This window comes from Populus trichocarpa, chromosome 18 (genome assembly GCF_000002775.5).
Source record: "Populus trichocarpa isolate Nisqually-1 chromosome 18, P.trichocarpa_v4.1, whole genome shotgun sequence".
Classification (NCBI taxonomy): Eukaryota; Viridiplantae; Streptophyta; class Magnoliopsida; order Malpighiales; family Salicaceae; genus Populus; species Populus trichocarpa.
Genome location: NC_037302.2, coordinates 10,757,601 through 10,769,727, shown reverse-complemented (window position 1 = coordinate 10,769,727; position 12,127 = coordinate 10,757,601). Strand labels below are relative to the sequence as shown.

The 12,127-nt window shown below is 41.4% G+C and overlaps 1 protein-coding gene and 1 long non-coding RNA gene across 3 annotated transcripts in view; one reads left to right on the top strand and one right to left on the bottom strand.

The window, feature by feature from the left end:
• Positions 1–10,594: 10,594 nt before the first annotated feature.
• Positions 10,595–12,127, bottom strand: part of LOC127904726 (uncharacterized) — a 33,957-nt gene continuing 32,424 nt past the window's right edge. The window contains exon 2 of the long non-coding RNA XR_008058126.1: positions 10,595–10,889. This is a non-coding gene — a long non-coding RNA (uncharacterized LOC127904726). The remainder of the gene's footprint in view (positions 10,890–12,127) is intronic.
• Positions 10,746–12,127, top strand: part of LOC7461571 (GDSL esterase/lipase At1g29660) — a 35,331-nt gene continuing 33,949 nt past the window's right edge. Inside the window, exons 1-4 of one of the 2 annotated variants that reach the window (XM_002324999.4) lie at positions 10,802–11,054; positions 11,235–11,359; positions 11,473–11,715; positions 11,822–12,074. In XM_002324999.4, the coding sequence (XP_002325035.2) occupies positions 10,802–11,054; positions 11,235–11,359; positions 11,473–11,715; positions 11,822–12,074 (874 nt within the window). Of the gene's footprint in view, positions 11,055–11,234; positions 11,360–11,472; positions 11,716–11,821; positions 12,075–12,127 lie in introns of both variants that reach the window. The other variant, XM_002324996.4, reaches the window with a different exon arrangement.

Below are 12,127 nucleotides of genomic sequence, written 5' to 3'. Positions count from 1 at the left end.
TCCCTTCTCCCTATGAAACTGGCAGTACTTCTTGGAGAACTTTAGGCTAGGGTTAGGATTTAAGGGAGGAGGATACTGAAGCAAGTTTTGACCTCTCAAAGCCATGTAGATCTCCGTGTAACTGGTATTTACAGGGGGTAGACCCTTTCGGGCCTGCTGAGATGTTCCCTGAAGGGTTCTTTCTTCTTAACCTCCTATTGTCTGACAGGGGAACGGTTCCTGTTGGAGGGTTCGTTACTGATCCCTCCTCTATAGACCTGAGTTGAGCTTCTACGAGCAGTCAAGGCTTCCTTTACTCTTATGTGACTCTCAATCATATGCTTCACCCTCAAGAGAGTTCTGTTCTGTACCGGGTGGAGTTGTTTCCACAATTCTTCACTTCTGACCCCTTTGATCAAAGCCTCACAAGCTATGGGCTCTAGTAGGTCTTCCACCCGAAGCATTTCTTTATTAAATCTCCTCAGATATGCCTGGGTGGACTCTTTCTCGCCTTGGATAATTCCAAATAGTTCAGTGGAGCTTTTCTTCGTATGGATGTTAGTGCTGAAACGTGTTACCAGCTTAGCATATAGATCTTGAAAGCTTAGGATCGACCCCGACTTCAAGTTGTTGTACCATGTCCTCATATTCCCTCTGAAAGTAGTGGGCAATATCTTGCACATGATGTCATTGTCATGGATGACCAGCTCAAGGCTCCCCCTTATATTCTGGATATGCTCTCGGGGATCTGTAAGTCCATCGTAGCTATCTAGGTTCATCTTTGCTGATAGATATTCCTTAGGCACCTTGGCTTCTAGAACTCTTTTGGACTTGGGAAGCCTTCCACCTGATACTAGTGGGCAAGTTGGTGATGTCGTGAGTTCTCCTCGGCCTTTCTTCTAGGTCGTTCCCGGTGTGAGCCAGATGAACTGGATGAATTTAGCATGGAACAGCGGGAGTGATGACTCTCTTCTCTCCCACGGTGGCTAGTTTGAACTTTACGGGAATGTTCATTTCTCACTGGTACTGTGGGATGATGTGAACGTTCTCGAGTTGGGCTACGAGAACGACATCTGGGTGGTTCCTTCTCATTCTGCGCATATCCCTCTGTATAGTTGAGGCATCTCTAGGCTACAGGGGTTCTCTGTGGCTGAGGTTGTAAGACATGTGTTGGGACATCATGAGCTGGTTGAGGATGAACCGTGAGTTGTCCTCTCAATCCGATGACCTCTTTAGAGAGCAAACATATATGCTCAACCATCTTATCAATCTGAGGTTGGGCAGACGTGCCAACAATAATGTTGGCTTTTATGATACGCCCTGATTGTATGGATCTGCCATGGTGGTGTAATAGATGGAACCATACGCCAAAGCTTAGTTTCTTGCTGGAGAAGTAATTTGCTTTTTGTAAGGGTCCCACAAACAACGCCAACTAATGATGTTATAAAAATCACAGGGAATATTCTGGGATGAATTATTCATTGAAATTCTTGCACATCATTCACAGTGTGTTCTACGATCTTCCCTTCAAGAATGCATTAACTTCTTCTTTAATGGATCTCCTCAGGAGGTGTGAATCTCTTCCTGAATAAATGCCTACACAAAGTCCCCTGGGTTGTTGATAGGAGACCCTCCGAAGATCAAATCAGTACTATGAATATTTGTGTAAAAAATGATATTAATAAAGATATTAATGAGCTTTTATGAAGACATAGAAGAGGAAGAGGAAGAAGATGTAGAATTAAAGAAGAAGAAGCAGAGAACGTGTTTTTGTCCTAGAGTATAGGTTTTCAAACCCCTTTTTGCATATCCATGCCCTTTTTTATATTACCTGACTTGACTTGTTTCATGCAATGTAGGAGGGGTAGAAAAGTAATCTCGTATGAGTAAGATAATATTATCTTATTGCTCGTACCATCACATCTAATTAATGTAAGCATTGACTGCTTGTTCGTATTTAATAGGATTATGATGGACATCATAATTATTAACTTAGACTTTGTGTATGGGAGGCTCGGTGTGGAATGACCCTTTAGTCGCATACTCAACCTGAGGGACGTTGGGTTCAACTCACACCTGGAGCCCAGGAGGAGTCGGGTCCATCTCGTGACTGCACTCAAGAATGGTTAGGGATGATCGTGTCACAGCCCAACATGGAGCTAAGGTGTGGTCGCGTCCCTCACCCAACATGGGGTTGGGCGCAGACACGTACAGGCTCAACATGAAATTGGGCGCGGGCGTGTCCCTTTCCCAACGTGGGTTGGGCGCGGACACGTCCAGGCCCAACATGGGGTCGGGTGCGGACGCGCCCTTGCACAATCATGGGGTTGAGTGCGAACGTGCCCTTGCCCAACGTGGGGTCGGGTGCGGGAACGTCCCTGGCCCAACATGGGGTCAGGGGTGAACGCACCCTGGCCCAATCATGGGATCGAGCGCAGACGCGTCCCTTGCCCAACCTAGGGCTGGGCGCGGACATGCCCTTGCCCACTAGGGAGTTGGGTGCAGTCATACCCCTACCTAACTTAGAGTTGGACGCCGAAAAAGACATAATCTCATTTTAGGTTGACTTTCGTGTATTGGCTTTTAAATGGGGTTGATTTATAGAAATCATGACCCATCAAATATACTTAGTGATTTTTTTTTCTTTTTTGTATCATACTTAATACTAAATTATTATTCTGCGCTACGTTACTGATTAGATGAATCTTTTCTTGAATGTAATAAAAAAAATATTTAGATGTTTTTAATGTGTATTTTTTTTAGTGAAAAAAAATTTAAACTGTATGAAGATTGATCCGATATGATCCAATTAATTTTACGATTACAAAAACAACCGGACTATAATTCTTGGAAATATGGAGAATTAATGTCTTCAATGTGGAAAGAGAAATGGAAAACTGCAGGATAAGAAATCAAGCAGTGCCAAAGGTATTTTAATACGCGAATATTCTAAAATATGGAGATCCTAATATGTGGCCCCTGGCGCCTTATCGCGCTATATGTGATTGATAAACGCCACTTATAATAATGCGTCCACAGCCAATGAATAAAATTTCTCTTAAAAATAGCCCTTTTTCCTTTGTATTGAACGCCTTGTATTATTTTTTTTCGAATTAAGATTTTGGTAGTGTGTTCGCAGTGTAGCTCTAATATACAATGAATATAATGATTGATTTAAAGCTTGATTTTATCGGTGTTCCTGATTCCATCAAAAGTACATTTACTGACATAATAACAAATGAGAAATATCATCCAAATATATATTGTAGGTAATTTTTATTTCATTGTTAATATAATTATTGATTAATGTACCATGAAAAAAACTATCCGTATGTAAATTTATCGATGATTATAATAAATCCACAAATACAAGAAAACATAAATCTATTTTTTGTATTTTTGAAACATATAAAAAATCATTTTTTTTATATTTTTTTGTTAAAAATGCACAAACACACATACAAAACCACATTTTTGTTTTTTTAATTTTTTATAATTTTTTTTGTATAAAAGGGTAAGCATAAAAAAATATCCCATAAAAAAAATTCTAAACAAGGTATAAAGGCCTAAACCAGAAGCCTATCTGACCTTTTTTTTATTGTTAATATAGGAACTTAATCATTATATTATGAATTATTAATTTAAAAGAAGCTGGAATTGAATTGAATGTCATATGGTTCTGTTAAATTTAATCTGCATTTTAATTATATAATAACTCTATCATTCCTGGTTTGGTTAATCAAAAGGACACAATGATCTATGATAAGAACTAAAACTTCTAATAGAAATTAGATTTTAACAACTAATAAATTTGAATTTTAGTTGTATTGCTTTATTTATAGCTATTTCTTATAGCTATTGCCAAATATCAATTGCAAATTGAATGTTAAATCTCCAAAAAAAAATTGTTAAACCATCATCCAAAATATTAAATTGATGTAGAACAAGTAGCGGAAGCATACATGCTCAAGAGGGATCACCCGAAATTCAAAGGCAACTGAATTTCGGCAGCCGGGGCGTCGAAGTCGGAATGCCGCGAAACTCACCAAGTCAATGCGTTTCGCCGTTTGCGGAGGAAGTCAGGGCTATGTCCCTGATGTCCACCAGTTTTTGGCCAAATTCCATCGTTTCGGCCCCGAAATCGTCATTTTTTCCATTTTTGGAAAGTTTCGTTTTAGCCATAACTCTTGATTTTCGAGTCCGAATTGACTTTCGTCAATTCCTGTTTGCTCAGGATTCATAGGCCTTTCATATTCTGCATTTATCTCAAATTTTCCATTTATGGTAAATTTAATGTTTTGTGTCGTTTCCTTATCCGTCATGGGTTAGGTTAGGGTTTTGCTTTAAATACCATTGTAAGGCCTCTGACCGAGGCAGCTATTGATTTTTGAATAAACAAACCTTGAGTTTTCTGAGAGTTTCTCTCGTTGTAAATCATTTACGGAATATTGACGTTGGTCGTATTCCTTTACTGTTTTCTGCTGCGTCAATTGGTATCAGAGCACGGATTTGCCGAACTCGATGGCGAATAACGAAGCAGGAGATGAAAACTCTATTGGCGGAGACCATGGAGTAGAGGCCTTGTGGGCGGCAGTGGAGGAGACGCGGCAACAAGTAGCGCAGATTCGCGAGATGCTTGCTGCCGGGGTTAACCTCAACGTCAATAACAAGCCACCAGTTAACAGGGCTCGCGCTGAAGGAATTGCCAGAGGCCAACCTGTTGATAGAAGACGCAACCCAGCACCTCGCATCCAACCTGACAGCGAGGATGAATCTGACGAAGAAGATGACATGGGATACGGTTTACCTCCACCTGCAAGACGTCCGAGGGAGCAAGATGATTATCGCCTGAAAGCAGATCTGCCCAGTTTCAATGGGAATCTGCGAATTGAAGATTTTCTTGATTGGGTTACCGAAGTGGAGCGATTCTTTGAGATGATGGAGATACCAGAAGAAAAGATGGTAAGGTTTGTAGCCTTCCGATTGAAGGGAGGGGCTGCAGTATGGTGGGATCAATTACAAAAGAATCGGCAGCGACAAGGGAAGGCGCTTGTAAGGACTTGGCGTAGGATGAAGCAACTGATGATAGGGAGGTTTCTGCCACCAGATTATGAACAATATCTGTTTCAATTACTTCAAGACTGCTCACAAGGATCCAGATCTGTGTCTGATTATACTGCTGAGTTCTCTAGACTCTTGGAGCGAAACAATCTTAACGAGACAGAGGGACAGCACGTAGCCAAGTATATGAATGGATTGAAAGCGTCATTGCGAGATAAGATTGGGTTACAGGTGGTTTGGACTGTGGAGGAAGCTCATAATCTGGCATTGAAGGCTGAACTGATGGAGCGAAGAGGAGGAGTCTCAGGGTTTTGTCGCAGCAATCCAGAATCTTCGTTTAATACCAGAGACAAGGGTGGCAACAGCAGCCAAACAGGCGTAGTGAATCAGAACAAAGAAAGAGGCAGCAGCAGCAGCCAAGCAGCCCAAGGCAACAGGAATATACCCAGAAATCCAAATCAGAACACGAACACGAACTTGAATCCCAACCCTTATGCCAGACCTGCACCTGGAGTCTGTTATCGCTGTCGGAAACCTGGGCATCTCTCTAACACTTGCCCGGATCGTCGTCGACCTGTCAACTGGATCGAAGGGGAAGAAGGGGATCTAGAGGCTACTGGAGATGATGCAGGGGAGGATGACTGTTATGAGGGGGTAGAGTTCGCTGAGGAGGATGGAGAACGAATCAACTGTGTAGTGCAGCGGATATTATACACTCCAAGGCAAGAGGACGCAGGACAGCGGAATAACATCTTCCGCTCATACTGCACCGTGAGCCAGAAGGTGTGCGACTTAATTGTGGATAGCGGGAGTTGCGAGAACTTCGTTGCAAGGGGCCTAGTTGAACACCTAAAGCTACCAACCGAGAAGCACCCGACTCCATACACTATCGGCTGGATCAAGAAAGGACCCACGGTGAAGGTAACTGAAATCTGTCGCGTTCCTATTTCCATTGGAAAAATATATAAAGATGAAGTAGTTTGCGATGTGATTGATATGGATGCTAGTCATGTGTTGTTGGGTCGGCCGTGGCAGTATGATGTTGATATTACCTACAAGGTTCGGGATAATACTTATTTGTTCACGTGGGGATCACATAAAATTGTTATGGCTCCTTACAAAAGGAAGGCACTGTCCGGTAAGGCTTCTGAAATGGGGAAGCAGTCGTTTTTTACAGTGTCCAGTTCGGATACAGAGTTTGTGGCAGACATCAAGGGTGCGCCAGAGTTCTATGCGCTTGTAGTGAAAGCCCTCATGGTGGAAGGGGAAGTTGAGGCTTCGGTGACAGTCCCTGACAGGCTGAAACCATTGATAGATCAGTTCAGGGATATCACTTCGGAAGAGTTGCCGAATAATCTTCCGCCCTTGAGGGATGTCCAGCACCATATAGACCTCATACCAGGGGCCAGCTTGCCAAATCTACCTCATTATCGGATGAGTCCGAAAGAGAACGAGGTCTTGAGGGAAAAAATTGAAGACTTGTTGCAGAAGGGTTTTATCCGCGAAAGCATGAGTCCGTGCGCGGTTCCTGCGTTGTTAACGCCAAAGAAAGATGGGAGTTGGCGTATGTGTGTGGACAGCCGAGCTATCAACAAGATAACCGTCAAGTATCGCTTCCCAATTCCCCGCCTAGATGACATGTTGGATCAGCTTGAGGGCTCGGAGTTATTCTCAAAAATTAACCTCCGCAGTGGATATCACCAGATTCGGGTCAGACCAGGGGACGAGTGGAAGACAGCATTCAAAAGCAAAGACGGGTTATATGAGTGGCTGGTTATGCCGTTTGGGTTATCCAACGCGCCCAGCACTTTTATGCGCGTGATGAATCAGGTATTGAGGCCTTTTGTGGGGAAATTTGTTGTCGTTTATTTCGACAATATCCTTATCTATAGTAAAACCGCGGATGAGCATGTGGAGCACTTACGGGATGTGTTGGCGGTGCTACAAGAGAACCAGCTATTCCTTAATCTGAAAAAGTGCAGCTTTATGACGGATAGCTTGTTGTTTCTGGGTTATGTGGTAAGTTCAGAGGGGATTCATGTGGATGAAGAGAAGGTCCGAGCAATTAGAGAATGGCCTGCACCGAAGACCGTGGGTGAAGTTCGGAGTTTCCACGGATTAGCCACTTTCTACCGCCGATTTATTCGGAACTTCAGTACTGTCATGGCACCGATAACCGAGTGCATGAAGAAAGGCAAATTTCAGTGGGGGGAAGAGGCAGAAACGAGCTTTGCTTTGATAAAGGAGAAGCTATGCACCGCACCAGTATTGGCCCTACCCAGTTTTGAGAAGATTTTCGAAGTTGAATGTGATGCGAGTGGCGTGGGAATTGGGGCTGTGCTATCCCAGGAGAAAAGACCAGTAGCCTTCTTCAGTGAGAAGTTGAGTGAGGCTCGTCAGAAGTGGAGTACGTATAACCAAGAGTTTTACGCGGTGGTCTGAGCTTTGAAGCATTGGGAACACTATCTAGTGCAGCGGGAGTTTGTTTTGTGCACTGATCACCAAGCTCTGAAATTTATTAATAGCCAGAAGCACTTGGATAACATGCATGTCAGATGGGCAACTTTTCTTCAAAAGTTCCCTTTTGCTATTCTACACAAGTCTGGTGCTTTGAATCGGGTTGCTGATGCGTTGAGCCGTCGTGCCAATCTGCTTGTGACATTGGCTCATGAGATAGTGGGGTTTGAGTGCCTAAAGGATTTGTATCAGGAGGATGAAGATTTCAAAGAAATCTGGGCGAAGTGCCTTGCGAAACACCCCGTCAGCAATTTTCATGAGAGCAACGGTTTTCTGTTTTGCGGAAATCGTCTGTGTATACCCCGGATGTCGTTGCGAGAGAAATTGATCCGTGACCTTCATGGGGGTGGATTGAGTGGACACTTGGGCAGGGACAAAACAGTGGCTAGCTTAGAGGAACGATATTTCTGGCCACAACTGAAGAGAGACGTCGGCAATTTTGTACGGAGGTGCTATATTTGTCAGGTATCTAAAGGTCAGTCGCAAAATACTGGTCTTTACACACCTTTACCTATTCCTAACAATATTTGGGAAGATTTGTCTATGGATTTTGTGCTAGGGTTGCCTTGCACCCAGCGAGGGGTGGATTCTGTTTTTGTGGTGGTTGACAGGTTTTCAAAAATGGCTCACTTCATCCCTTGCCGAAAGACCTCAGATGCTTCGCATATAGCCCGGTTATTTTTCAGGGAGGTGGTCCGACTTCACGAAGTGCCGCAGTCAATTACTTCTGATCGCGACACGAAATTCCTTAGCCACTTTTGGGTGACTTTATGGAAGATGTTTCAGACTTCACTGAACCGAAGCACAACCGCGCACCCACAAACTGATGGGCAGACAGAGGTGACAAACAGAACTTTGGGAAATCTGGTTCGTAGCATTTGTGGAGATAAACCAAAACAGTGGGATCATGCGTTGCCACAGGCTGAGTTTGCTTACAATAGTGTTGTTCATAGCGCAACGGGGAAGACTCCTTTTGCTATGATATATGTGACACCACCGAGACATATAGTGGACTTAGTTCGTCTACCTAAGGGAGGCCCAGGATTTAGTATGGCTGCTGAGAACATGGCGTCACAAGGCCAGACCGTGCAGGAGGAAGTGAGGCAGAGGTTGGAAGCAACAAATGCAAAGTACAAGGCTGCGGCGGATAGGCATCGACGTCGCTGGGTGTTTGAAGAGGGAGATTCTGTGATGGTTTTCTTGCGCAAAGAAAGGTTTCCCGTAGGCACTTACAACAAGCTGAAGCCCAAGAAATATGGTCCGTATCAGGTTTTGAAGAAGATCAACGATAATGCCTATGTAATTGATCTTCCCGAAACCATGGGCATTTCCAAGACTTTCAACGTTGCAGATTTGTTCCAGTATTATGCAGAGGAACACTTGTATCCTGATCCCGATCCAGAACCTAACTCGAGGTCGAGTTCTTTTCAAGTGGAGGAGTCTGATGTAGAACAAGTAGCGGAAGCATACATGCTCAAGAGGGATCACCCGAAATTCAAAGGCAACTGAATTTCGGCAGCCGGGGCGTCGAAGTCGGAATGCCGCGAAACTCACCGAGTCAATGCGTTTCGCCGTTTGCGGAGGAAGTCAGGGCTATGCCCCTGATGTCCACCAGTTTTTGGCCAAATTCCATCGTTTCGACCCCGAAATCGTCATTGTTTCCATTTTTGGAAAGTTTCGTTTTGGCCATAACTCTTGATTTCCGAGTCCGAATTGACTTTCGTCAATTCCTGTTTGCTCAGGATTCATAGGCCTTTCATATTCTGCATTTCTCTCAAATTTGCCATTTATGGTAAATTTAATGTTTTGTGTCGTTTCCTTATCCGTCATGGGTTAGGTTAGGGTTTTGCTTTAAATACCATTGTAAGCCCTCTGACCGAGGCAGCTATTGATTTTTGAATAAACAAACCTTGAGTTTTCTGAGAGTTTCTCTCGTTGTAAATCATTTACGGAATATTGACGTTGGTCGTATTCCTTTACTGTTTTCTGCTGCGTCATAAATTAACAGACACAATATTTAAACCAACAACATAAAAAAAATTCTCAATATACTCACTTGATATAACTTGCATATCCTCATATGCGAGGACGTCAAAGGTATGACAGTGTTAATAATGTACATGGTGCATGGAACAAACTATAAGCTCTATTTTTAGATTGCCCTTATATATATTATATACATTATGTCCACTCATCTAACTCCATCAATAAGTGGGAAGAGATGCAGGGCTATTTTCATGAACTTTTTTATAAAACATAACCAAAAGTTGTCCAAGATAGTCTAAGATCTATAGGAGTGCATATAAGCTATGGCTTTCATTTTAATACTTTGTAAACAAAGTACATTATAGCCATAACAACGGAGCAAGAATGTATCAAGTTAATTTTGAAAGTAATACATTAGAACCTTAGAAAACATTTTTAAAATTAAGTGTTCAGATATTTACATCATTTTAGATGATGTTACTCAATACAAAAATATTTTTGAAAAATAAACAAGCAAAAAAACCACTTAGAAGGAAGGATGTATCTAGTTGGCTATTTGAAGAAAGTGTAATTGCCTATTCAATTACTGATCTTGATTCTTAAGAGAAGTTTGAAAAAGTAAAGCAACAACAATTTATATTGATCATAGAACTCAAAAAGAAAAATCGTTCAAAATTATTGCATTAAGAAAGCTAAAAAAGACTAATATGCCTACTAGGAAAAGAAGATTGATCTTCTTGGTTTTTTATACTTCTATTTTGATTTTTTTTTAATTTTTAATTTTTTTTCTTAATTTTTTATAAAAGTTTTATTTCTTTTTAATTTGAATCTTTAATTCATATCCATATATACATGCATACATACAAAATTGATTAAAGTGAGTAGAGAGAATAAAAAGTACTCATTTGATATCAAGAGAATGTATGGAATGTATGAGATAATTGATGTTAGAAGGAGCAGAAAGCAAACTCCTAAGAAACCACACAATTCTAACTATTAGGAGGAAATACTATAAGTGACAAGATTTAAGGATACTTACTGTTACGTTGAATTAAAAAATCAGAACTATAGCCAACTCATTAGATTGAAAAAATCACGTGGCTTACAATAGAACAACACATTTACAAGCTGATAGCTAGATCTCCACTCTATAAATAGGCCTGCTTCGTTCTACTTCAAAGCACTCTTCCCTAGCTACGCACTTCTTCCTTCTTTCTATATTTACTGTTTTTGTTTCCTTCTTTCATTTTATTTGTCAATGGAAAGTGGGCTTAAGGCATTGTGGGTGTTGTCTGTGGTGTTGCTGGTGTCAAACTGGCAACACTGGACTTATGGAAAGGCCGTACCTCAAGTTCCTTGCTACTTCATCTTTGGAGATTCCCTCTTTGATAACGGAAACAATAACTACCTTAGCACTCCAGCTAAAGTTAATTACCTTCCTTATGGGATCGACTTTGATACTGGGGCTTCAGGAAGGTGCAGCAACGGTCTCAACATAGCTGACACCATTGGTCTGCAGTTTGCTCTCCTCCCTTATATTACAAATTAAATATAGTGTTTTAGTTTTCTTTAATGGAAAATAAAAGATAGTTGTGACCGTTTTATTAAATTACAATTAGATAGCTGTGATCATTGTTATTGTTTTTATACTCTATTATGAAGATCTTAATTATTATTATTTTTTGTTTCAGCTGAACAATTAGGTTTCGACAGTTACATTTCGGACTTTGGTGTCGGAAGTTGCACCAATTTTCTAGATGGTGTAAATTATGGATCGAATGGAGCTGGCATCCTTGATTTAACTGGCTATCTTACGGTGATTGCTGATCATATGCCTCTCATAACTAAAACCTTATACTATCCAGTACTATGAATCTTGTATGCTTTGGCAACGCTAACTATTCATATGATTCTTTTGTGTATGTGAAGGGAGAACTATTTACCATGAATATTCAGTTATATAATCACAATATCACGGTTTCACGAATTGCCAAGATCTTGGGAAGCGAGGAAGTTGCTAGGAAGTACTTAAGCCAATGCATCTATGTGTCTGATATGGGTCATAACGACTACCTCAACAATTATTTCTTGGACGACTACAATAGCAGCAAGCTATATACTCCTGAAGAATATGCTCAACTTCTCATTGAAACTTATGAAACTCAGCTGGAGGTCAGCCCTACTTAATGTCTCTTGTAAAACAACAATTAATGTTTGACGTGATTGGAAACTAACAAAGACCCCCACTTCATTCCGTTTTTTTTTCCCTTGCTGCCAGAAACTGTATTGCTCAGGAGCAAGAAAGATAGCTGTGTTCGGACTTATTCGGGTAGGATGTATGCCGTCCAACATACAAAAAAATCCCAATGACCTAGATGCATCTTCATGTGCATACAAGCTCAATGATGATGTTCAAATTTTCAACCACAAGCTTCAAAAATTGCTCAGAAAACTTAATAATAGGCATTCTGATGCTGTGTTTACCTACATAAACTCTTACGAAATTGATTCTGATGATCAGACGAATACAGGTACGAATCCCCTCCCTCCCTTGCTCTCTTTCTCTCACGGTTGAAGGCGACTT